The sequence below is a fragment of the Sardina pilchardus genome, chromosome 18 (assembly GCF_963854185.1).
Source record: "Sardina pilchardus chromosome 18, fSarPil1.1, whole genome shotgun sequence".
Taxonomy (NCBI): domain Eukaryota; kingdom Metazoa; phylum Chordata; class Actinopteri; order Clupeiformes; family Clupeidae; genus Sardina; species Sardina pilchardus.
In genome coordinates, this window is record NC_085011.1 from 4,972,267 (window position 1) to 4,998,290 (window position 26,024).

General features: G+C 40.7%; 3 protein-coding genes across 4 annotated transcripts; 2 read left to right on the forward strand and 1 right to left on the reverse strand.

Moving 5' to 3' along the window:
• The first annotated feature begins 1,987 nt into the window (after positions 1-1,987).
• LOC134064511 (epoxide hydrolase 1-like) lies at positions 1,988-11,712 on the forward strand. 2 transcript variants are annotated; one of them, XM_062520448.1, is made up of 9 exons: positions 1,988-2,120; positions 3,453-3,666; positions 3,770-3,950; positions 4,056-4,265; positions 4,939-5,068; positions 5,499-5,713; positions 7,114-7,222; positions 7,353-7,478; positions 9,859-11,712. In XM_062520448.1, the coding sequence occupies exons 1-9, from the start codon at positions 2,098-2,100 to the stop codon at positions 10,058-10,060; spliced, it is 1,410 nt and encodes a 469-aa protein (XP_062376432.1). In that variant the 5' UTR covers positions 1,988-2,097; the 3' UTR covers positions 10,061-11,712. The 2 variants fall into 2 exon arrangements, with proteins under 2 accessions (XP_062376432.1, XP_062376433.1); XM_062520449.1 differs by having other exon boundaries at positions 2,068-2,120; positions 3,456-3,666.
• Positions 11,713-11,771: 59 nt separating this feature from the next.
• LOC134064514 (cystatin-like) lies at positions 11,772-13,043 on the reverse strand. The gene is made up of 3 exons (XM_062520451.1): positions 12,811-13,043; positions 12,580-12,684; positions 11,772-12,027 (listed from the first exon to the last, which is right to left on the reverse strand). The coding sequence occupies exons 1-3, from the start codon at positions 13,006-13,008 to the stop codon at positions 11,947-11,949; spliced, it is 384 nt and encodes a 127-aa protein (XP_062376435.1). The 5' UTR covers positions 13,009-13,043; the 3' UTR covers positions 11,772-11,946.
• Positions 13,044-16,698: 3,655 nt separating this feature from the next.
• Positions 16,699-25,405, forward strand: LOC134064516 (epoxide hydrolase 1-like). The gene is made up of 9 exons (XM_062520454.1): positions 16,699-16,857; positions 18,274-18,487; positions 18,592-18,772; positions 18,878-19,087; positions 19,960-20,089; positions 20,521-20,735; positions 22,173-22,281; positions 22,412-22,537; positions 24,451-25,405. The coding sequence occupies exons 1-9, from the start codon at positions 16,835-16,837 to the stop codon at positions 24,650-24,652; spliced, it is 1,410 nt and encodes a 469-aa protein (XP_062376438.1). The 5' UTR covers positions 16,699-16,834; the 3' UTR covers positions 24,653-25,405.
• Positions 25,406-26,024: the final 619 nt, after the last annotated feature.

Here is a 26,024-nt window from a genome sequence, read left to right on the forward strand (position 1 = left end):
GGATGTCTGGGATGATGGTGTTGAATGCTGAGCTGTAATCCACAAAGAGCTCGACAGTCCCGCCTCTCCTCCGAGAGAGCACGCCTCTTGTGCAGTAGAAAGTGCTGACCCTGGCAAAAGCCACAATAACCAGCAGGGCGGCAGCTGTTCAGATCATCTTCTGTTTCTGGTCAAGGAAGTAGAGAGTGAGCGTCTTGAAAGGATCGCATCTATCGTCTCTGATCGCATCTATATATGAATATACTGTAGATATAACTGCATCTCCACACTCAAAAGCAGTAGACTCTTATCAGGCAATAAAAGTGGACTGTCATAGCAGCACAAAATTCTAACAGCCGTGCTGAGTGTCCTGTTTGCACTTTTGACATTTCCGTTTGGTAAGTCTTCCGAGGTAGGCTACTTTGTGACTGTGCCAAAATTCACCATCTACTTTTTGAGCAGTCACATAGCCTACGTGCAATGTTGCATAGTCGTAAGAGTCAGTATGTGCAATTTTCTTTTGAGCAGGATCTTACAAGAACATTTCGAAATCAATGGAAAGACAGTGATGATCATTATTAGAGGGGTGACATGTCACTCTCCACTTTCAAAAATGTGGTGTTTGTCCCCCCCAAAATTGTCTTCTAAAAGGTGGACAAATGGCAGCGACAGACACAAATGAGTTGTAACTATACTGACCAATTATTTTAGATGAGGTCTACGTGCACACAAGATGGCTCATCGTTGTAAAACACTACATCTCCAAGGCCACACTCAAAAACAGTGGACCATCAGTCAATGAAAGTGGACTGTCACAAAATACTGATGCCATGCTGAGTGTCCTGTTCGCACTTACGACATTTCCGTTTGGTGAATAAACCTAGTTACTTTGTGACTGTGCTAGAATTCACTATCTATCTACTTGTTGAGCAATCACGTAGCTTACATGCAATGTTGCGAAGCCCTACGGTAGGGTCATCAGCGGGGCTTGGGGCCAACTTAAGTTCATTGACGTACTGAATGATTGTTATGACGGCATGTGGCATACTGCATCACATACTGAATGATTGTTATGACTGCATGTGGAATACTGCATCACATACTGAATGATTGTTATGATGTGGCAATCCAAACCTGACTGGACATGGAACCGTCCTCCAAAAAATCTCATGTTTGCAGGCTTTCTTCACATCTCAAGACTCAAGACCTCAAACTCACATATAAATGGCTGAAAAAGAGACATGAAAAAGTTTGTACATTGAAAGAGAATGCAACATTTTACATGCACATCCAATGCTGCCTTTATATGCGTTTAAATAATACTTAAGTGGGAAATTTGACATAATTTTGATGCCAAAGTGGGATGATCATGTGACTTGGATTTTTGCAATCTGCATGTCCATCTCCCACAAGCACCGAGCGCATATGTTTGAGCTTTTTTATGACTAAAACACTCATGTTTACATTACGCATATTTATCCAGGAAAGCATTGCATTTGCACTATGATGCGGTCAAGCTAAGCACATCGGTAAATTAAACCGCCCCTATTTTCTCTACAGACCTTTAGGCTATAGGCCTCCTGACCCCAATCACACAAACCTCTTCAGAATCAGCTCCCTTGTCTCTCTCTTGCTCCTCACGAGCTCTGAGAAATGTTCTGTTAAGTGCATGTCTACACGAAATAAAAACAAAATCCGACTCTACTGTATGCCACCCTAAAATGGACAACGCCCCGTGTAGGCCTATACTGTGCTAAGCTAAATTTGCCTTGGAGAGACAAAGATGTGGCAGATAACGGAAAACATATGGTTATAGCAATTCTCATGGTATAAAAAAATATTACACAAATAGATTGACATTGAAAACGAGTGGAAGTTGAGAATGGCCTTTGGAGTGGGCGGGTTTAATAATTCCCGACTGTTGACAGATAGGCTGATCGTTGCCTCACATTTGCCCGAGTAAGAATGGGCTTCAAGTAGATCTTCGTCTTGGAACGTCCTCTACCGTAGGTTACCTAACGTTACTTGTATTAAAAGTAGGTTAGTCCATGAACCTTGCCACTGTTTTTTTGCGCCAAGACTAAAACGTGTTTGTAGAAAATCGACGTAATATTCACCATGCAGGCAGTCGAACGTTTTGTGTGAGTAGTTCTTTCGTCACAACACAAAATCCTAACAGTTTGCAGTACATAGTTCAGCATGTTAGCCTAACTGTTGAAGGTGGACATTGTTACGAGTTCGGCAAAGGTTAGTGCGCTCCACCTGCGTCTTTGCGCTCGCCTGTCTGTGCAGGCCCGGTTGTCTCAGGTTAGTTTATGCATAGCCCGCATTACTGTCACGCTACCTCCTACCCTGAGTCTACTGGAAAGGATTGTGGGCAGTAATGGACTTGAGAAAGAAAAAGGAGAGCAGGAGGAATTTCAATGTAACCTTATGTTTGTTTTCACGATACGTTCGCTGCCTTCCAGCCTACTATAATGAAAAAAACGTCTCAGTGTGTGTGTGTGTGTGTGTGTGTGTGTGTACAGTAGTCTAATCTAACGTAGACTACAGCCATATTGCTGTTACTGTAGTTAGGCCCACTGTACTAGTGACAGCAACTCATGTGAAACCCATTTGAATTGATTCAGACAATTATTTGTAGCAAATTATAAAGGATCACATTTTAGCTAAGAAATTTAATTTGATAATGTTACTACTGGACACTAAAATGTTTTAAACTAGACACCTTAACAAGATGCAATCAGCTCAGGTCTCAGAAACATGAAGAGACCAGTCGGATCACTAAACACAAGTATTTATGAGTGATCAGATGTTCAATACTGTATTCAAAGATGCGAATTCATAAAAGAGAAGTCACCGGAATAACATATGCAAAGAGGAAACATATGGTAATTGATAAATCTTATTTTAATTGTGTCAAAACTTTTAGAAGATTGATAAGGAAAAAATATGCCTTGAAAGATGATGCCTTGATGAAAAAAAGATGCCTTGTTCTCAAACTCAACTGAATCACAAAGGCCTTTTAAAAATAACCCTGTAGCATCAAACAAGAATCTTATCAAATGTGAAGAAAACACATAATAGATTATCTAAAATGATAAGTATAGTATAATATAAGTATATTAGTTAGCCTCTTGTTTATATCTCTTTATGTCTTTATGTTTTTTTTTTTTTTTTAAAGGACCGCTTCCTTTCTCACAGTGTGTTTGCTACTGTTCATATGTTAGCACGGTGTGGTATCTTTTGCAGCCATTTGCCAATGATAAAGTAAAACTAGTCTTTGTGTTGTATCTGAATCAAAAGTCACTCTGTCAGATACATACAATTTAATTTCATCAATAGTATGTTGCATAATGAGTCTGACCAACAACTGAACCTCTGTTTCGTGACTTATTACCTAACTGAGGACTAAAACGAGGACTTCCGAGCTGTTCATTTGTTAATGTCTAAAATAGTGATTTTGTATTCAGCAGGGAAACCCTTCAAGGTTTGGACCAACAACAAATACAGCTGTCATTGTCAGCAGTAGGGGTTGGACTTGTAACATGGTACCTTATACACAAGAAAAAGGTTTCTAAGACCATCCCCTTGGGTCAAGGCTGGTGGGGGAGAGGGGAGAGATCACCCACTGAAAATGAGACGATACACCCTTTCACAGTAGAGGCTTCTGAGGAAGAAATCGAGGTATGAATGAAATGGAAAAATGTAAATCATATATAGAATTTGAATAATTCTCCAGTTGAATTTTACCCTTATATGGTGACTTACATGTTGTTTCTTTTCTTAGGACCTTTATAGACGAATTGATCAAACAAGGTATACTGAGCCACTGGAAGATGGCCGCTTCCATTATGGCTTCAATTCTGTTTACCTCAGAAAGGTTGTGTCATACTGGAGGAACCAATTTGACTGGAAGAAACAAGTGAAGATGCTGAACAAGTATCCACATTTCAAAACCAAAATAGAAGGTGAGTCTACAGGATCAGGTATGAATGCCCCATTTACTGATATCAACCAGTCCCAACAGATATAAGAACACTTGTACTAAAGGCCTGCCTTTGCTTTGATCTCAGGACTGGATATCCACTTCATTCGTGTGCGTCCGCAGTATCGTGAAGGACAGAGGGTCTTGCCTCTCATGCTGGTCCATGGATGGCCAGGTTCTTTCTTTGAGTTCTACAAGATCCTTCCGCTGCTCACAGACACTCGGGATGGCCTGGCATTTGAAGTCATCTGTCCCTCTATCCCAGGATACGGCTACTCAGACGCCCCACAAAAACAGGGTAAAGAAAATCATCACATGTACAGTATGTGCGTACAATATGTATTGTGTATTAGTATAGAGTCCAGTTTGCATGATGTGTTATGTTAGCTGTTTAAGATTTAGCTTAATATTATTTGTAATATTTTATAATGTCAGCACAAGACATTTTGCTTGAATTTTGCCCATCATGTGATTTTGTCACTTACAGCACTCGGCATAAGTGAATGCACCCATGCTAAAGTTGTCTAAAAGGAGGAATAAGAAATCATCTTTTGGAAAGTAATCTTAAAGGAACACTTCACCGTTTTTTCATATTAAACTACGTTATTCGCTTTATTAAGACGAGTTGATATACCTCTCACGTTTCAATGCGTGCACTCACTGGCTCTGGCGCGCGGCGCAACTTTGATAGCACTTAGCTAGCCCAATGCATTCATTAGGATCCAATCAGAGATGAAGTTAGAAGTGACCAAACACCTCCATGTTTTCCCTATTAAAATACAGTTACACGAGTAGTCACACGACCAAGTATGGTGCGACAAAATAAAATGTGGTGCATTTCTAAGCAGGTAAAAGGGATAACTATATTGTGTGGCGGAATAATATTGGGAGCACTTAGACTTTGAGCTCAATGCGAATCTTATGTCGAGCGCTGTAAATGCTGTATTGCAATATGTGTTTGATCTACCTAGGATTTACCTCGATGGACGCTGCTCGAGTCTTTCTGAAGCTGATGGAGCGTCTGGGATTCACAGAGTTCTACCTTCAGGGGGGTGACTGGGGCTCTCTCATCACGACCAATATGGCCCAGATGAAGCCTGAGTGAGGATGTCCTTTTGTTCGACTTTTTAGTAGTTAGCTCACTAGTTTTAGACTAGTTTTTTGAAAGCAGCACACAGCACTTTTCCATCGACTTGCATGATATATATATATATATATATATATATATATATATATACTGTATATATATATATGTATTTTCACAATATTTGATACAATGCCTGCCCCCTGTGGTACAGAGTGGTCTTACAAGAGAGCCGACCTGGTACTAGCTGGTTTGCACATCAGATATAGAGATACAGAGAGCACATTATATGAAAACGATTGTTGCACCACATTCTGTAGCTAGGGATTTCCAACAGTTTATAACAAACGATACACAAAACACTTTTATAAACCTTTTTTTAAAAAACATAAACCTCACACAATTTCACTCTGAATTATGGCACTAACTTTCTACCCTTACTTGTAGATGCGTCAGAGGCCTCCATTTGAACATGCTTGATGTAACAGGGGGAGGTCTTGGTATGCTGCTGTCTCTGATCATTGGACCATACCTGCCTTTCCTGGTTGGTTTCACACGTGAAGATGTCCGTCGGCTCTTCCCATTCATTGAAAAGAATGTGTATGAGCTACTGAAGGAGTCGGGATATATGCACATTCAGGCCACCAAGCCTGACACAGCAGGTAGACTTTTTTTTTTTTTTTTTTTTTTTTTTTTTTAAAGATTATTTTTTTGGGGCTTTTTATGCCTTTAATTGGACAGGACAGTAGAGAGTATGACAGGAAACAAGCAGGAGAGAGAGTAGGGGTGGGATCCGGAAAGGACCACGGGGCGGGAATCGAACTCGGGTCGCCGGCGTGCGGTGCAGGTGCCCCAGCCAGTCGCGCCACGGCTGGGGCCTCAGGTAGACTTTTCTGTGGCCATAGTGAAAAATGCTAGGCTGAGTGAGCCCTGCCTGACCTGCCGGCAAATTTGGATTTCGCCCGGCAGCTCAGGCTGGAAACCTGCCCATCTACTCTATCTCTCCTGCTTCCTGTCCACAACCTTTGGGTCCAATGACAAACTAACTTATCCAAGTCTCACCTGATCGATGGTCTGATTGGTAGAAGGACTATCCAAGCATACAGAGTCGTTTGAATTATGTCCATTGATCATAATTGAGCTTAGTATGGTGATAGCCAGACTAGAAAAATACCAAACAGTTCTGTTTGACGAAAGTTAATTAAAGGAATAGTTCAGTATTTTACACTTTAAACCCGTTTTCTGTATTGCCTAGGATGCAAACGAGTGGTTGACATCGAAATCTCGAAGATTGATCCTGTTGCTGCAATTTGGCTGCTTTAGAATGTTCTCTGTATGGCTTCAGCATTGCTCGCTATGGGCCAGGATGATTCTGTCTTTAAAACACCCCTAAACTGTGCAACTCACCGAGGGGTTACTGGTCTTCAACAATCTTCTATAGCAAGTTTCGCAGCAAAATACAGCTTCTGACATCTTTTATCAGGGCTTTTCTAAATGGATTTACAAAATTCCTTATATAACACAACAGAAGTTGAATTTCGCTGCGAAACTTGCTATAGAAGATCGCATAGAATTACCAACACGAACGGCACATTAATTCATAGCGAGAGAGCAAAGATTTCATAACATCACCTTGGAGTGAGAAAAAGAACACAAAGTAGGCCTAGGTGGCTGGCAGAGATTACTGCCATGACGATATCCCATCCCAGCCTCTCTCCCACATAAACATGGCAGTGCTGGATCGTCATCATTTTGGACGTAAACTTCATGTTTGTTCTCCATTGAAATGGGGTTAAAAGTGGTATCATGTAAGAACCGTGTTCATGTAGCACAGCACTTGTCATGACATGCTCAGTCTGTTGGGAGGCGCAGAATGCACAGTTAGAACATGCCCTCATAGCACAGCTTGGTTGCTTTGGTTGCTTTAGCCGCTAGCGAGCTAACTCACATCAGACCGCACCGATTTTTTTCACATTTTTGGTGTCAAATGTTCACAATGGTGTACAGTATAGACTACTAGCAGCAGCTGTTGCAGAAACTCTGATTCCATCTTCCACTTCAGGCTGTGGAGTGAACGACTCTCCCGTTGGGCTAGCTGCCTACATTCTGGAGAAATTCTCCACTTGGACTGTGATGCAGAACAGAGATCTAGAAGATGGGGGCTTGGAGAGGTGAGTTGTTAGTTAAGTTACAGTGTTTTAAAGGAAATCACATTTTTTTTGTTTCACATATACCGTTACTCTTTAATAATCTATATGCACTTAGCTATTCCTCAAAGGACGTTTTTCTACTCTGATCCAGGAAGTATTCCCTGGATGACCTCCTCACCAATGTCATGATCTACTGGACCACTGGCACTATTGTCTCCTCAATGCGCTTCTATAAAGAAAACCTGAACTCTAATCCAGAGAACAGAATAGATTCCAGGTCAGTGCGATACCAAAAAATATTGCGTATTATGAATTTCACATGTGAATGCCCAGTGTAGTGAACTTAACATTTTTGTGCATTTCTTTGCTTCTGAAGCTGAGAAACTGGGTTCAGCTGGGATGCTTACAGCCCCAACGTTCATTGACCTCTAGAGGTCACCAGAGGTCAGATAGAGCTTGTCATATTGCAGATTTGAATTGACCTCTGAAGTTCGCCTACAAAAAGGATCCAAAGCTGCCATCTTTGCCCATATAAGGAGATGCGGGAGTTAATTGAAGCTAACTGCCTATGGCAAGTTGCATTGTAGAGTTAGCTCTGGGGTAGCAAAGATCAAAGTGTGCCATCTTCACCTACCGAAGATCACAGTATCCACTAGACGGCAGTGGACAAAATAGTGTAGCGAAAAACGTCTGCATTTCCAATGTCACCATTCCCGCGAGAGTTTAACAGGTGCGATAATTGAAAATCCCCAAGTTATTTTCCCATAGAAAAAAATCTCAAGATACCGGATCTCCTTATTTGGGTAAAGATGGTAGCTCTTTTGTAGGCGAACTTCAGAGGTCTATTCAGCACACCCAAATTGACAAAAGAAGACTGGTTGCCAACTTTGTCTCAAAAATGCACCAAGCTTCCATTGTTACCTCCCCCAAGGAGGTTATGTTTTCATCAGGGTCTGTCTGTCTGTCTGTCTGTTTGTTTGCAAGATAGCTAAAAAACTTATGGATGGATTTCGATGACATTTTAAGGAAAGGTCTGACTTCTCAAATGAGACGTGGTCTGGCAGCCAGACGTTCATTTTCTTGTATTTGAAAAAATGCCCAGATCCGTTCATTTGGCGCCACGGATGTCTATCAAATGTGCCTGTGCATAGCTCATCATGGTCTTGCTTTCTCCCCTGTTCTGTGATTGGTCGCCGACATCAGGCGAAAATGTGGGTGTTAGTTTCCAGACTGCCTTAGCAGCGTGAATGAAATCACAGCGCAAGGCAGGATGGGAACACCCAGCTACAACAGCAGCTATTTTCTATACAAATCCTTGTTCAGCAGTTACAACTTTCGGTGCCAGAGGCGGAAGAAAGCCCTTGGCACTGACTCTTTTTGTCTGCAGCGCTCAGAGCGGTGAAAGTTGAAATCTGTTCAACTTTTAGAACAGCGCGGGGTTCGTCAATGTCGCTTTGCTGAAGTGCTCTGAAAATGAGGTTTGAGGCACTGTTAGCAGCACAAAAAATGCCATTGGTGGACACAGGACCTTATTGTTCAACTCTGTACAGTATTAAAACATGTTGCAGTGTGTTGATTTGTTGTGTACATTGTTGTTGTTTTCAAGAAAAATAATTCAAACTCTGAACTGTCCACCTTTCCAGTGACTGTCTACCTGCTTACAGTAATTTCCCGCATATAAGCCGCATTGTGTATAAGCCACAGGACAGTGTTTTATGCAAGTTAAAAGAAACAAAACCATATTAACACCATATTAAAGGGATATTCCGCCATTTCTGGAAATACGCTCATTTTCCACCTTCCCTCGAGCAAAACAATCGATATTTACCTTGTTCCCGTTCATCCAGCCATTCTGTGAGTCTGGCGATACAACTTTTAGCTTCAGCCTAGCATAGATCATTGAATCGGATTAGACCATTAGCTTCTCGCCTGCTAGCTTCATGTTTAAAAGTGACTAATATTTCTGGTAATTTTCCCATTTAAAACGTGTGTCCTCTCAAGTTAGAAAGTGCAATAAGACCAACTGAACATGAACCCTGCCGTTTTTCTAGGCTGATTTGAAATGGAACTACATTCTCATCTGGCGTAATAATCAAGGCAACTTGCAGCTACTGGCACTACTACTGCTTGATGTCTATGGGGACTATTTTCAGATGCTGCGTACGATATCACTGCGCCTATGGTACGTTTGCAAGTTGCCTTGATTATTACGCCAGATGAGAGTGTAGTTCCATGTCAAATCAGCCTAGAAAAACGCCAGGTTTCATTTTCAGTTGGTCTTATTGCACTTTCTAACTTGAGAGGAGACACGTTTTAAATGGGAAAATTATCAGAAATCTTAGTCACTTTTAAACATGAAGCTAGCAGGCGAGAAGCTAATGGTCTAATCCGATTCAGTGATCTATGCTAGGTTGAAGCTAAAAGTTGTATCGCCAGACTCACAGAATGGCTGGATGAACGGGAACAAGGTAAATATTGATTGTTTTGCTCGAGGGGAGGTGGAAAATGAGCGTATTTCCAAAAATGGCGGAATATCCCTTTAACTGCCCCCCCTGTATTAACCTCATAGCTGAAGAAATTTTACAAAATCAATGTATAAGCCGCGGTTAATAGTCGGGAAATTACGGTATACGTTAACGTAAACGTTTCGCCTGCAGGACGGGCGTTTATGTGCCGATGGGATTCGCCGCGTTCCCCCACGAGCTGCTGCACGTCCCCCAGGTCTGGGCCGGCAGGAGGTACAAGGACATCCGCTCCTACACCTACATGGCCACCGGGGGGCACTTCGCTGCCTTTGAGGAGCCCAAGCTGTTGGCAGACGACTTTGTGCAGTTTGTGAAAAAGGTGGAATGCAAATAAAATGTGAATTTTATTTTATTAACTTTCAGTTTGTCTGAAAAGTTGTCTGAAAAGGCATATGAATTGTAGCAAAAAGCCAAATACTACAGCGATGACAAAATGACAATGATAAACCAAAATTCACAGTAAGAAAGAGTATTATGCTGACTGGACTTTTGTATAAAAAATAACTTTGCTTAGCCATTTTATTCGTTTGGACAAGGCAGCTACCGTTCAGCCCTTCTTTGTGATCAGGGTATAGCTAAGTAGTGCTTTGGGGCTGACATGTAAAAGATGATGTATTAGGATTGCTTGTTAAATTGTAAAACTAGATGTACCGCAAAGCGGGACTAAATATGACCACTGCTCAGATCTGCACATTCTCTCCACAAAAATAAATCACGCTTGTCAATTTGTTTCCATCTCCTACTCCATCCCCTACTGCAACTTTTATGTATATAGATGACAACAAAAATATTTGGTCATCCCAGGCCCTACGGTTCTAGAGATATTCACAGAAAACTGTGTCTGGCTATCTACAGGCCAGTTGGTGTACAATCAGTAAATGTACACATTAATTACTTTATTGTATTGCCCCCTATGAACCGAATTCCATGACCCTACGGTTGTCAAGATATTCACAGACAACTGTGTCCGGCTTCACTGGGGGGCAGTCATGATAAATATTACAGTGAGATTAAAAATACTTGCTTTCTTACAGTAATCAGTGCTGTCAATACAGTATATTGTTGTCTTTTACTAGAAAATTAAAAGCTTTTCCTTCATCAATATTGTGTACCTGAAATAATAACAAAACTCCTCAAGCCTGTTAAAGGAATTAAATAAATATGTAGTGATAATTATTTGCTCACAAAGATGGCCTAATAAAAATGGACAAAAATTGCACTTATATAAACTGGAATTGTATTTAAAAAGATGTGTGGTGCTTGAAACTCCTGTGCTATAATGGGGCTCAATATAGCTAATTTGTTTAAAGGGACATTCATGCCAAGTATGATAACTCATGCCAAGTATGAGAACATTATTGTTAGGGATCACTGTCAGAGTGATTTTGAGAACGATAAAAAGCTGACATTCATCAACTCGATCAGACTTTTCTTGTTGTTGGACAGTGTCAACACTTTTATCATTATAGTTATGCTCATATCTTCTTAAGACTGGGCAGTGTCAACACTTTTATCATTATGGTTATCCTCATATCTTCTTAAGACTGGGTAGCCTACTAAGCTCCTTGATATGACTCTGGCATTAAACATTTTTGACAGGTGATTTATTATCTACGAATAATAAATAAATTGGGTCATCTCAAACCGAAAAAGAATATGTTGTATTTGCATTTGAATTGCGGAATTTGAGCAATTGTATTGAGAAACCGAATTTGAAAAGTATATGTTGAAATTGAATTCATTAGATTTTGAACTGAATCCCTCTGAACTTGACATTGAATATAATATTTAGAAATGTAACTTATTTGCTCTGATACATAAATGATCCTCACTGGAAATGTCGCTCTTTGCACTTTCACATTCAGTTCACAATTCCGTTTCAGACCGTGAAATTCAATTTCAGTTTATCAAGACAAAAACAGCTGGTCACTTAGGAAGAACAATCCAGGAAAGATGATCACAGCCTTTTAGTTACGCAATCTGCTTCACATACAGAAACAATTCATAGAGTCACAATATAATCACATTACTCCACACACCTTAAGGCCGATGGTGTAGACAATCTTTATTATGACAGACAGGTTAGAATTGACAACTGTTGGTTAAGGATCAACAATTTATATGTGTGTACAGCCGTTAAATACTGAATGATTATTACGAGTAGGCCCTACATGTGGCAATCCAAAACCTTTCTGGACGCGGAAGCTTCTTTAGTGAAATTTAATGTTTGCAGACATTCTTCGTAAGCTTGGGTGGGCCCAGCCATGGCTGACTCCAGACCTCAAACTCGCATACGTATGGCTGAAAGAAAAACATGAAAGTGTTTGTAAATTGAAAGAGAATGTAACATTGTACATGCAAATCTAATGCTGCCTTAATATGCTTTCAAGCAATAATTTACAGTGGGAAACCATGTCACTTTGTGGTACATTTGTAATCTATTTTTTAACTTGATAACCAATGTTACAGTTTTGTCACTTGCAAGCTGCTTGTCCATCTCTCACAAGTACCCAGCACCATACATTTGTGCTTGTAAATGTTTTTTTTTATGATTAAAACATTCTATATTTTGCATTGTTCATATTTCATGGCTGACTTGATCCTTGTTTTTTACTCTTCATTGTACTGTAAACAATTATTAGCAGAAATACTCTGAACTACTGTAAAATACACATCATCTTTCTAGTATCCCATGGTTGTCCAAATGAAAAGTTGGAATAACAACTTCACAACTCTGGATACTAGGCCGTCATCACACAGGTCAACCAATACAAAGTCATAAAAAGTAGTTATCAGCCAGCCCATCATTTCAAATAATTTTGGGAGTAGGCTACACTAAAATGGTCAGCATACTTTTTTGTTGTCTGAGTTGTTCTTGTCACAAAGTTTAGATGTAGGTATTTTGCAGCCAGATATAGCCATTTCCACTTCAAATCTGTACATGGTCCCTGAAACAACCTGTAGGAACAAACACATAATATGGTTTTCAGGCTCATTGAAAGCATAAACATACAGTACCTGCGTAGAAAATGAGCGACGTCAACATGAAGGGAAAGCAAAGAGAGAAAATGACCGCAGACGAACCTGACTGGTGGCCTTGATCACTTTCGCCACTTTGTAGATGTACAAGTCATTGTTCTGATTGTTGAATTTACCGACGGCAAAATTCAAAGCAGCTTTCACCTCAGGAATATCAACACCTGTATCGGTGGTTTCTCCCGGATAAGTGCTGACCCTGGCAAAAGCCAGAGTCACCAGCAGGGCGGCAGTTGTCCAGATCATCTTCTGCTTCTGTTCAAGGAAGTAGAGTGAGCGTCTTGAAAGGTCTCTGAGGCTCTTCAACTCTGATCGCGTCTATATATGCAGATGGTGATGATGGTGGTTAAGGGGGAGGACCGTAGCGTTTGAACAATAGATAAACAGAACAACTGTAGGACTAACAGGAAGGGTTCAGGTGGAGTAGACAGAGTATTCATGGGAAATGCAGGTCACACCCTTAAGGTTCCGTTATGTCATCATGGTCATGACCAGCACAATATACTGTATCTCAGTGTACTGTAGGTATAATAACTTTTCTGATGTATTCACAATGCAGCCTCTACTGTAGGTATAATAACTTTTCACAGTTTTATTATTTTATTTTTTAGATGGTGTAGTAGGCCTATCCTAGTTAACGCTCAGCCTCATATGTATTGATTAACCACCGTGTGGAGTATTGGAGGTTTCATTTATTCCTTGTGCATTTTAATTGTATATTTTCGTCAGACCACTGTTTGTTTTTGGCCACATAGTGGCAATGGGTATTTTTAGCAGAGGATATCTTCTTATATTGTTTTGCAGGCTGTTAGGCTACAGGTTAGCTGGAGTGGGCTAGACTATTTCTGTTAGACTATACACCTGCTGTTAAGAGATAATTATTTAAAATTGAATTTACAGTTAGGCTACATTGCAACTGCTCCTATCTGAAGTATATTTCCTACATAAATCAGACAATTCTTACTGGCAATTGACCTACTATGTCAACATTCCTCTAGCTGGGTTAACCCTGTCTAGCATTGCTTTGTTAGTCTAATACAAACTGCAAGGTGAGATCATGCCAATAGGATGTCAACTTTTTCTACTAGGACGCTGACTCATGTAGACTAATCTAGTCATTTCTATAGACTTCAGTGGAACGATAGGCTATATAACATTTTCACTTTCATGTGATGTTGAAATAAACAGTCCCCCCATTTTCTGCAATTGTAAAGGAATCCAAATATAAAGGTGACATTGATGATTGAGAGGGAGGGCTTAGTGTTTGAGCGGTTACATCAATAATTTTTTTGTTGAATTATCCCAGAGCATTAATCCAAGATTTGTTTCCCTTTGAACTACTTTTTCAGCTCCGTCACCATTGCAAAATGCAACGATTACTCAATCTGCAGGGTAAATAAAACTAGCGAACAGTTTAAGTTTTAGGTGGAGCAGAGAGTGCATTCCTTTGAGATGTGCGCCATGTATTAGGTCATGTTCACACGCATTCCATATTATTGTATATCAACTTTAATTTCTTCCCTTAATTCTCTTAACAGCACAATCAAGTTCTGTCTGCTTTCCTGAATGACTTCCCAACAAACTATTCAGGATGTGATAATCAATGAAACTATCCCAGCTAGTTCACCTCTCCAGATTAAATATACAACTTTTGTTATACTACAACACCCTCATATTCTTTCATAATCATAGTGGGGGATGTAGTCTGATACGCGCACAATCAAGAGTTTCATGCTTGTGGTCTGATGGTACAGTGTTGACACATTGTACATTGTAGTAACACCTGAAACACTTAGGTGGAGGGGGGGATGAGAAGTTCAGATAGCTGTTTATTTTATGTAATTACCTAATTAAAACATCTGACAAATACCGCAACCCTAAATTAATACACATGACTGTTGTGATTAGCACACACGATTTGTTGTGCTACGTTATGATTAGCACACAAGATTTGTTGTGCTACGTTACTGTGTATCAAGTAAATCAGCTGTAACTAATTGACCTTCACCTTTTAGAATTGTTGTTTTTTACTAAAGTAAAGAACAAGTTCATAAGCCAGCCAGGTTTGATCAGGTCCTGCTGTATCTCCGTAGCAACGAGCCATGGGCTTGCCCTGCCCTCTTTAGAATAGAATGTCTTTATTGTCATTGCATTTCAGTACAATGAGATTCATAGAGCCACTCCAGCAAAGTGCATAAACACAAAAAGTTTGCACTTTTGACATTTCCGTTTGGTAAGTCTTCCGAGGTACTTTGTGACTGTGCCAAAATTCACCATCTACTTTTAGAGCAGTCACATAGCCTACGTGCAATGTTGCATAGTCGTAAGAGTCAGTATGTGCAATTTTCTTTTGAGCAGGATCTTACAAGAACATTTCGAAATGAATGGAAAGACAGTCATGATCATTATCAGAGGGGTGACAGGGTCATGTCACTCTCCACTTTCAAAAATTTGGTGTTTGTCCCCCCCAACATTGTCTTCTAAAAGGTGGACAAATGGCAGCGACAGACACAAATGAGTTGTAACTATACTGACCAATTATTTTAGTTGAGGTCTACGCGCACACAAGATGGCTCATTGTTGTAAAACACTACATCTCCAAGGCCACACTCAAAAACAGTATGGACCATCAGTCAATGAAAGTGGACTGTCACAGCAGCAGCACAAAATACTGATGCCATGCCGAGTGTCCTGTTCGCACTTTACCACATTTCCGTTTGGTGAATAAACCTAGTTACTTTGTGACTGTGCTAGAATTCACTATCTATCTACTTTTTGAGCAATCACATAGCTTACGTGCAATGTTGCGAAGCCCTACCCAGACAGCACACATGAATCTGGACGACGTCGGCATTAGATCAGCGGCGATATTCGCATATATTAGCGTCTCAGGGGTATCGGCCTACTGTACGTGCAATGTTGTGAAACCCTAAGGGCCAGTATGTGCAATGTTCTTTAGAAATGAATGGAAAGACACATGATGCCATTTTGCACACAACATACTGTATCTCAACTGAAAGCATGGGTTGGGCATAATGTATGGTGGGGACATAGGGTCATCAGCGGGGCTTGGGGCCAACTAAAGTTCATTGACATTCTGAATGATTGTTATGACTGCATGTGGCAATCCACACCTGACTGGACATGGAACCGTCCTCCAAGATATCTCATGTTTGCAGGCTTCCTTTCTTCACAACTCAAGACTCAAGACCTCAAACTCACATATGGCTGAAAAGAGACATGAAAAAGTTTGTAGCCTACATTGATAGAGAATGCAACATTTTACATGCACATCCAATGCTGCCTTCATATGCGTTGAAACAATACTTAAGTGGGAAATTTGACACAATTTTGATGCCAAAGTGGGATGATCATGTGACTTTGTTTTTTGCAATCTGCATGTCCATCTCCCACAAGCACCGAGCGCATACGTTTGAGCTTATAAATGTTTTTATGACTAAAACACTCATGTTTACATTACGCATATTTATCCAGGAAAGCATTGCACTATGATGCGGTCCAGCTAAGCACATCAGTAAATTAAACCGCCCCTATTTTCTCTACATACCTTTAGGCTATACTGACCCCAATCACACAAACCACTTCAGCATCAGCTCCCTGGTCTCTCTCTTGCTCCTCACTAGCTCTCTGTTCTGTTAAGTGCACGTCTACACTAAATAAAAACAAATCCGACTCTTAAGCCACCCTAAAATGGACAACGCCCCGTGTAGGCCTGTACCACAACTATGCTAATGGGCCTGGGAGAGACAAAGATGTGGCAGATAACGGAACACGCATGGTTATAGCAATTCTCAAGGTATACAAAAATATTACACAAATAGATTGACATTGAAAACGAGTGGAAGTTGAAAATGTTGACAGATAGGCTGATCGTTGCCTCACATTTGCCCGAGTAAGAATGGGCTTAAAGTAGATCATCGTCTTGGAACGTACTCTACCGTAGGTTACCTAACGTTACCTGTATTAAAAGTAGGTTAGTCCATGAACCTTGCCACTGTTTTTTTGCGCCAAGACTAAAACGTGTTTTTAGAAAATCGACGTAATATTCACCATGCAGGCAGTCGAACGTTTTCTGTGAGTAGTTCTTTCGGCACAACACAAAATCTGAACAGTTTGCAGTACACAGTTCAGCATGTTAGCCTAACTGTTGAAGGTGGACATTGCTACGAGTTCGGCAAAGGTTAGTGCGCTCCACCTGCGTCTTTGCGCTCGCCTGTCTGTGCAGGCCCGGTTGTCTCAGGTTAGTTTACGCATAGCTCGCATTACTGTCACGCTACCTCCTAGACCTAGCCTGAGTCTACTGGAAAGGACTGTGGGCAGTAATCGACTTGAGAAAGAAAAAGGAGAGCAGGAGGAATTTAAATGTAATCATATGTTTGTTTTCCACCACTACGCTCGCTTCCAGCCTACTGTAATGAAAAAAACGTCTCACTGTGTGTGTGTGTGTGTGTGTGTGTGTGTGTGTGTGTGTGTGTGTACACAGTCTAGTAGTCTAATCTAACGTAGAATACAGCCTGTTGCCTATATTGCTGTTACTGTAGTTAGGCCCACTGTACTAGTGACAGCAACTCATGTGAGACCCATTTGAATTGATTCAGACAATTATTTGTAGCAAATTATAAAGGATCACATTTTAGCAAAGAAATTTAATTTGATAATGTTACTACTGGACACTAAAATGTTTTAAACTAGACACCTTAACGAGATGCAATCAGTTCAGGTCTCAGAAACATGAAGAGACCAGTCGGATCACTATGGGCTATATGGGCCTTAGAATAACATAAGCAAAGAGGAAATATATGGTAGGCCTAATTAATGAATCTTATTTTAATTGGGTCATAAAATTGAACTTTTAATAGATTGATAAGGAAAAAATATGCCTTGAAAGATGATGCCTTGATGGAAAAAAAGATGCCTTGAAGAGTGATAATGAGAAAGATGCCTTGTTCTCAAACTCAATTGAATCACAAAGGCCTTTTAAAAATAACCCTGTAGCATCAAACAGGAATCTTATCAAATGTGAAGAAAACATGCCTAATAGATGATGTAAACTGATAATTATAATATAATATAAGTATCTTGTTGCTCTGAAAAGAAAATCACATCTGTCTTTTTTAACTCGTTTATTCCGATTGCATGAGTCATGAAATCAATGTGACATACAGTAATTTTATGATCACACCATTTTTTTTTTTTTAAAGGACCGCTTCCTTTCTCACAGTGTGTTTGCTACTGTTCATATGTTAGCATGGTGTGAGTACCTTTTGCAGCCATTTGCACATGATAAAGTAAAACTAGTCTTTGTGTTGTATCTGAATCAAAAGTCACTCTGTCAGATATACAATTTAATTTCATCAATAGTATGTTGCATAATGAGTCTGACCAACAACTAAACCTCTGTTTCGTGACTTATTACCTAACTGAGGACTAAAATGAGGACTTCCGAGCTATTACATTTGTTAATGTCTAAAATAGTGATTTTGTACTCAGCAGGGAAACCCTTCAAGGTTTGGACCAACAACAAATACAGCTGTCATTGTCAGCAGTAGGGGTTGGACTTGTAACATGGTACCTGATATACAAGAAAAAGGTTTCAAAGACCATCCCCTTGGGTCAAGGCTGGTGGGGAAGAGGGGAGAGATCACCCACTGAAAATGAGACGATACACCCTTTCACAGTAGAGGCTTCTGAGGAAGAAATCGAGGTATGAATGAAATGGAAAAATGTAAATCATATATAGAATATGAATAATTCTCCAGTTGAATTTTACCCTTTATATGGTGACTTACATGGTGTTTCTTTTCTTAGGACCTTTATAGACGAATTGATCAAACAAGGTATACTGAGCCACTGGAAGATGGCCGCTTCCATTATGGCTTCAATTCTGTTTACCTCAGAAAGGTTGTGTCATACTGGAGGAACCAATTTGACTGGAAGAAACAAGTGAAGATGCTGAACAAGTATCCACATTTCAAAACCAAAATAGAAGGTGAGTCTACAGGATCAGGTATGAATGCCCCATTTACTGATATCAACCAGTCCCAACAGATATAAGAACACTTGTACTAAAGGCCTGTCTTTGCTTTGATCTCAGGACTCGATATCCACTTCATTCGTGTGCGTCCGCAGTATCGTGAAGGACAGAGGGTCTTGCCTCTCATGCTAGTCCATGGATGGCCAGGTTCTTTCTTTGAGTTCTACAAGATCCTTCCGCTGCTCACAGACACTCGGGATGGCCTGGCATTTGAAGTCATCTGTCCCTCTATCCCAGGATACGGCTACTCAGACGCCCCACAAAAACAGGGTAAAGAAAATCATCACATGTAGTATGTGCGTACTATATGTTGTGTATTAGTATGTGCCCATAGAGTCCAGTTTGCATGATGTGTTAGCTGTTTAAGATTTAGCTTAATATTATTTGTAATATTTTAATAATGTAAGCACAAGACACTTTGCTTGAATTTTGCCCATCATGTGATTTTGTCACTTACAACACTCGGCATAAGTGAATGCTCCCATGCTAAAGTTGTCTAAAAGGAAGAATAAGAAATCATCTTTTGGAAAGTAATCTTAAAGGAACACTTCACCGTTTTTTCATGTTAAACTACGTTATTCGCTTAATTAAGACGAGTTGAAACATATCTCTCACGTTTCAATGCGTGCACTCACTGGCTCTGGCGCGCAGCGCAACTTTGATAGCACTTAGCTAGCCCAATGCATTCATTAGGATCCAATCAGAGATGAAGTTAGAAGTGACCAAACACCTCCATGTTTTCTCTATTAAAATACAGTCACACGAGTAGTCACACTACCAAGTATGGTGAGATAAAATAAAACGTGGTGCATTTCTAAGCAGGTAAAAGGGATAACTATATTGTGTGGCGGAATAATATTGGGAGCACTTAGACTCTGCGCAGTAATATCCTCACTCCAAAGTGAAACTGAAAGTGCAAGAGTGAGGATATTACTGCGCCACACAATATAGGCAGGCAGATGGCCTGACAGTCTGAACGCAAAGGTGAGGCTTGTGGACCCGGGCTATTAGAACCAGTTTGGCCTGAAATTAGCCTGGCCCAAGCTGGCCAGAGGGTCTGAAGCCGGCTATTGAGCTCAATGTGAATCTTATGCCGAGCACTGTAAATGCTGTATTGGAATATGTGTTTGATCTACCTATAGGATTTACCTCGATGGACGCTGCTCGAGTCTTTCTGAAGCTGATGGAGCGTCTGGGATTCACAGAGTTCTACCTTCAGGGGGGTGACTGGGGCTCTCTCATCACGACAAATATGGCCCAGATGAAGCCTGAGTGAGGATGTCCTTTTGTTCGACTTTTTAGTAGTTAGCTCACTAGTTTTAGACCAAAACTCATTACTGCTGATTTAAAGGAGCTATGTGATTTGTGTTGAAAGCAGCACACAGCACTTTTCCATCGACTTGCATGATATATACTGTATACATATATATGTATTTGCACCATATTTGATACAATGCCTGCCACCTGTGGTACAGAGTGGTCTTACAAGAGAGCCGACCAGGTACTAGCTGGTTTGCACATCAGAGATACAGAGAGCACATTACATGAAAACGATTGTTGCACCACATTCTGTAGCTAGGGATTTCCAACAGTTTATAACAAACGATACACAAAACACTTTTATAAACCTTTTTTTAAAAAAACATAAACCTCACACAATTTCACTCTGAATTATGGCACTAACTTTCTACCCTTACTTGTAGATGCGTCAGAGGCCTCCATTTGAACATGCTTGATGTAACAGGGGGAGGTCTTGGTATGCTGCTGTCTCTGATCATTGGACCATACCTGCCTTTCCTGGTTGGTTTCACACGTGAAGATGTCCGTCGGCTCTTCCCATTCATTGAAAAGAATGTGTATGAGCTACTGAAGGAGACGGGATATATGCACATTCAGGCCACTAAGCCTGACACAGCAGGTAGACTTTTTTTTTTTTTTTTTTTTAAGATTATTTTTTTGGGGCTTTTTATGCCTTTAATTGGACAGGACAGTAGAGAGTATGACAGGAAACAAGCAGTAGAGAGAGTAGGGGTGGGATCCGGAAAGGACCACGGGGCGGGAATCGAACCCGGGTCGCCGGCGTGCGGTGCAGGTGCCCCAGCCAGTCGCGCCACGGCTGGGGCCTCAGGTAGACTTTTCTGTGGCCATAGTGAAAAATGCTAGGCTGTGAGCCCTGCCTGACCTGCCGGCAAATTTGGATTTCGCCCGGCAGCTCAGGCTGGAAACCTGCACATCTACTCTATCTCTCCTGCTTCCTGTCCACAACCTTTGGGTCCAATGACAAACTAACTTATCCAAGTCTCACCTGATCGATGGTCTGATTGGTAGAAGGACTATCCAAGCATACAGAGTCGTTTGAATTATGTCCATTGATCATGCGTCTTGTGCAGTAGAAATAAAGCGCAGACTCCCCATACTAATTTTCAATCTTAAAAGATTGAGCTTAGTATGGTGATAGCCAGACTAGAAAAATACCAAACGGTTCTGTTTGACGAGAGTTAATTAAAGGAATAGTTCAGTATTTTACACTTTAAACCTGTTTTCTGTATTGCCTAGGATGCAAACGAGTGGTTGACATCGAAATCTCGAAGATTGATCCTGTTGCTGCAATTTGGCTGCTTTAGAATGTTCTCTGTATGGCTTCAGCATTGCTTGCTATACTATGGGCCAGGATGATTCTGTCTTTAAAACACCTCTAAACTGTGCAACTCACCGAGGGGTTACTGGTCTTCAACGATCTTCTATAGCAAATACAGCTTCTCACATCTTTGGGCTTTTCTAAATGGATTTACAAAATTCCTTATATAACACAACAGAAGTTCAATTTCGCTGCGAAACTTGCTATAAAAGATCGCATAGAATTACCAACACGAACGGCACATTAATTCATAGCGAGAGAGCAAAGATTTCATAACATCACCTTGGAGTGAGAAAAAGAACACAAAGTAGGCCTAGGTGGCTGGCAGAGATTACTGCCATGACGATATCCCATCCCAGCCTCACTCCCACATAAACATGGCAGTGCTGGATCGTCATCATTTTGGACGTAAACTTCACGTTTGTTCTCCATTGAAATGGGGTTAAAAGTGGTATTATGTAAGAACCGTGTTCATGTAGCACAGCACTTGTCATGACATGCTCAGTCTGTTGGGAGGTGCAAAATGCACAGCTAGAACATGCCCTCATACTGTAGCACAGCTTGGTTGCTTTGGTTGCTTTAGCCGCTAGCGGGCTAACTCACATCAGACCGCACCGATTTTTTTCACATTTTTGGTGTCAAATGTTCACAATGGCCTACAGTATAGACTACTAGCAGCAGCTGTTGCAGGAACTCTGATTCCATCTTCCACTTTAGGATGTGGAGTGAACGACTCCCCCGTTGGGCTAGCTGCCTACATTCTGGAGAAATTCTCCACTTGGACTGTGATGCAGAACAGAGATCTAGAAGATGGGGGCTTGGAGAGGTGAGTTGTTAGTTAAGTTACAGTGTTTTTAAGGAAATCACATTTTTTTTGTTTGACATATACCGTTACTCTTTAATAATCTATATGCACTTAGCTATTCCTCAAAGGACGTTTTTCTACTCTGATCCAGGAAGTATGCCCTGGATGACCTCCTCACCAATGTCATGATCTACTGGACCACTGGCACTATTGTCTCCTCAATGCGCTTCTATAAAGAAAACCTGAACTCTAATCCAGAGAACAGAATAGATTCCAGGTCAGTGCGATACAAAAAAATATTGCGTATTATGAATTTCACATGTGAATGCCCAGTGTAGTGAACTTAACATTTTAGTGCATTTCTTTGCTTCTGAAGCTGAGAAACTGGGTTCAGCTGGGATGCTTACAGCCCCAACGTTCATTGACCTCTAGAGGTCACCAGAGGTCAGATAGAGCTTGTCATATTGCAGATTTGAATAGACCTCTGAAGTTCGCCTACAAAAAAGCTGCCATCTTTGAGATTCGGTATCTGGCGATTTTTCCTATGGGAAAATAACATGGGGATTTTGAATTATCGCACCTGTTAAACTCTCGCGGGGACGATATAGTCTTAAATAAAGACGTTTTCCTGAACACACTTTTGTCCTCTGCATTCTTGTGCATACTTTGATCTCCGGTACGTGAAGTCGGCACACTTTGATTTTTGCTACCCCAGAGCTAACTGGCTAACTATCTTAATGGCAAGTTGCATTGCAAGTTAGCTCTGGGGTAGCGAAAATCAAAGTCTGCCGCCTTCGCGTACCGGAGATCACAGATTCCTCTGGAAGGGAGAGGACAAAAGTGTGTTCAGGAAAACACCTGAATTTCCGATTTCGTCATCCCCGCGAGTGTTTAACAGGTGTGATAATTCCAAATCCCCATGTTAATTTCCCATAGGAAAAAATCTCAAGATACCGGACCTCCTTATTTGGGTAAAGATGGTAGCTTTTTTGTAGGCGAACTTCAGAGGTCTATTCAGCACACCCAAATTGACAAAAGAAGACTGGTTGCCAACTTTGTCTCAAAAATGCACCAAGCTTCCATTGTTAGCTCCCCCAAGGAGGTTATGTTTTCATCAGGGTCTGTCTGTCTGTCTGTCTGTTTGTTTGCAAGATAGCTAAAAAACTTATGGATGGATTTCGATGACATTTTAAGGAAAGGTCTGACTTCTCAAATGAGACGTGGTCTGGCAGCCAGACGTTCATTTTCTCGTATTTGAAAAAATGCCTGTGCCTGTGCATAGCTCATCATGGTCTTGCTTTCTCCCCTGTTCTGTGATTGGTCGCCGACATCAGGCGAAAATGTGGGTGTTAGTTTCCAGACTGCCTTAGCAGCGTGCATGAAATCATAGCGCAAGGCAGGATGGGAACACCCAGGCTACCAACAGCAGCTATTTTCTATACAAATCCTTGTTCAGCAGTTACAACTTTCGATGCCAGAGGCGGAAGAAAGCCCTTGGCACTGACTCTTTTTGTCTGCAGCGCTCAGAGCGGTGAAAGTTGAAATCTGTTCAACTTTTAGAACAGCGCGGGGTTCGTCAATGTCACTGTACTGAAGTGCTCTGAAAATGAGATTGAGGCACTGTCAGCAGCACAAAAAATGCCATTGGTGGACACAGGACCTTATTGCTCAACTCTGCACAGTATTAAAACATGTTGCAGTGTGTTGATTTGTTGTGTACATTGTTTTGTTTTCAAGAAAAATAATTCAAACTCTGAACTGTCCACCTTTCCAGTGACTGTCTACCTGCTTATACACTAATCCAGCGAAACACGGAAGTAACACAACGCCGCCATTACTGCGTGCCTGGCTGCTAAGAAATTAGCCCGTTGGTTCCATAGGCGGCTGTTGCAGAAGTTAGCTGTCATTAATACACGTCTTAATACCTTATGGTGTTAATAAATTACCTTCATTGGTAAGTTTTGGTACAGTCTGACATCATTGATCCAATGTTCCCTTTCACCTGATATTTTCATTCATGAGCAGTCCTCTCGTTAGACATTCTCTGACAGGATGCTTTCATTGAAAAGCACAGACAAGTGTCACTCGTCACACTCGCAGGCACGCAGTAATGGCGATATTCAAGATGGCAGCGCCCATAAAGTTCGCGCTGGATTAGTGTATACGTTAACGTAAACGTTTCGCCTGCAGGACGGGCATTTATGTGCCGATGGGATTCGCCGCGTTCCCCCACGAGCTGCTGCACGTCCCCCAGGTCTGGGCCCGCAGGAGGTACAAGGACATCCGCTCCTACACCTACATGGCCACCGGGGGGCACTTCGCTGCCTTTGAGGAGCCCAGGCTGTTGGCAGACGACTTTGTGCAGTTTGTGAAAAAGGTGGAATGCAAATAAAATGTGAATTTTATTTTATTAACTTTCAGTTTGTCTAAAAAGTTGTCTGAAAAGGCATATGAATCGTAACAAAAAGCCAAATACTACAGCGATGACAAAATGACAATGATAACCAAAATTCACAATAAGAAAGAGTATTATGCTGACTGGACTTTTGTATAAAAAATAACTTTGCTTAGCCATTTTATTCGTTTGGACAAGGCAGCTACCATTCAGTCTTTCTTTGTGATCAGGGTATAGCTAAGTAGTGCTTTGGGGCTGACATGTAAAAGATGATGTATTAGGATTGCTTGTTAAATTGTAAAACTAGATGTACCGCAAAGCGGTACTAAGTATGACCACCGCTCAGATCTGCACATTCTCTCCACAAAAATAAATCACGCTTGTCAATTTGTTTCCATCTCCTACTCCATCCCCTACTGCAACTTTTATGTATATAGATGAGAACAAAAATATTTGGTCATCCCAGGCCCTACGGTTCTAGAGATATTCACAGAAAACTGTGTCTGGCCATCTACAGGCCAGTTGGTGTACAATCAGTAAATGTACACATTAATTACTTTATTGCCCCCTATGAACCGAATTCCACGACCCTACGATTGTCAAGATATTCACAGACAACTGTGTCCGGCTTCACTGCGGGGCAGTCATGATGAATATTACAGTGAGATTAAAAATACTTGCTTTCTTACAGTAATCAGTGCTGTCAATACAGTAATACAGTATATTGTTGTCTTTTACTAGAAAATTAAAAGTTTTCCCTTCATCAATATTGTGTACCTGAAATTAATAACAAAACTCCTCAAGCCTATTGAAGGTATTATTAAATAAATAAGCCTACAGTGATAATTATTTGCTTATAAAGATAGCCTAATAAAAATTCACAAAAATTGCACTTATATAAACTGGAATTGTATTTAAAAAGATGTGTGGTGCTTGAAACTCCTGTGCTATAATGGGGCTCAATATAGCTATTTTTTTTAAAGGGACATTCATGCCAAGTATGATAACTCATGCCAAGTATGATAACAACATTGTTAGGGATCACTGTCAGAGTGATTTTGAGAACGATAAAAAGCTGACATTCATCTACTCGTGCAGAGACGTTTCCTTGTTGATATGACTGGCAGACATTTTTGACAGATAATTTATTATCTACGAATAATAAATATATTGGGTCATCTCAAACCGAATATGAATATGTTGTATTTGCATTTGAATTGCCGAATTTGAGCAATTGTATTGAGAAACCGAATGTGAAAAGTATCTGTTGAAATTGAATTCATTCGATTTTGAACTGAATCCCTGTGAACTTGACATTGAATATAATATTTAGAAATTTTACTTATTTGCTCTGATACATAAATGATCC

Excerpts from the sequence above, each read along its gene's own strand:
- LOC134064511 (XM_062520448.1), top strand. The coding sequence starts at position 2,098 with ATGCAGGCAGTCGAACGTTTTGT. Across the intron at positions 4,266-4,938 it reads AGACGCCCCACAAAAACAGG|GATTTACCTCGATGGACGCT; the intron begins GTAAAGAAAATC and ends TGATCTACCTAG. Across the intron at positions 7,479-9,858 it reads GAGAACAGAATAGATTCCAG|GACGGGCGTTTATGTGCCGA; the intron begins GTCAGTGCGATA and ends TTTCGCCTGCAG.
- LOC134064514 (XM_062520451.1), bottom strand. The coding sequence starts at position 13,008 with ATGATCTGGACAACTGCCGCCCTGCTGGTGACTCTGGCTTTTGCCAGG. Across the intron at positions 12,685-12,810 it reads TGATCAAGGCCACCAGTCAG|GTTGTTTCAGGGACCATGTA; the intron begins GTTCGTCTGCGG and ends TTGTTCCTACAG. Across the intron at positions 12,028-12,579 it reads ACAACTCAGACAACAAAAAA|CCATACGTATGCGAGTTTGA; the intron begins GTATGCTGACCA and ends TTTTTCTTTCAG.
- LOC134064516 (XM_062520454.1), top strand. The coding sequence starts at position 16,835 with ATGCAGGCAGTCGAACGTTTTCT. Across the intron at positions 18,773-18,877 it reads TTTCAAAACCAAAATAGAAG|GACTCGATATCCACTTCATT; the intron begins GTGAGTCTACAG and ends CTTTGATCTCAG. Across the intron at positions 20,090-20,520 it reads ATGGCCCAGATGAAGCCTGA|ATGCGTCAGAGGCCTCCATT; the intron begins GTGAGGATGTCC and ends CCTTACTTGTAG.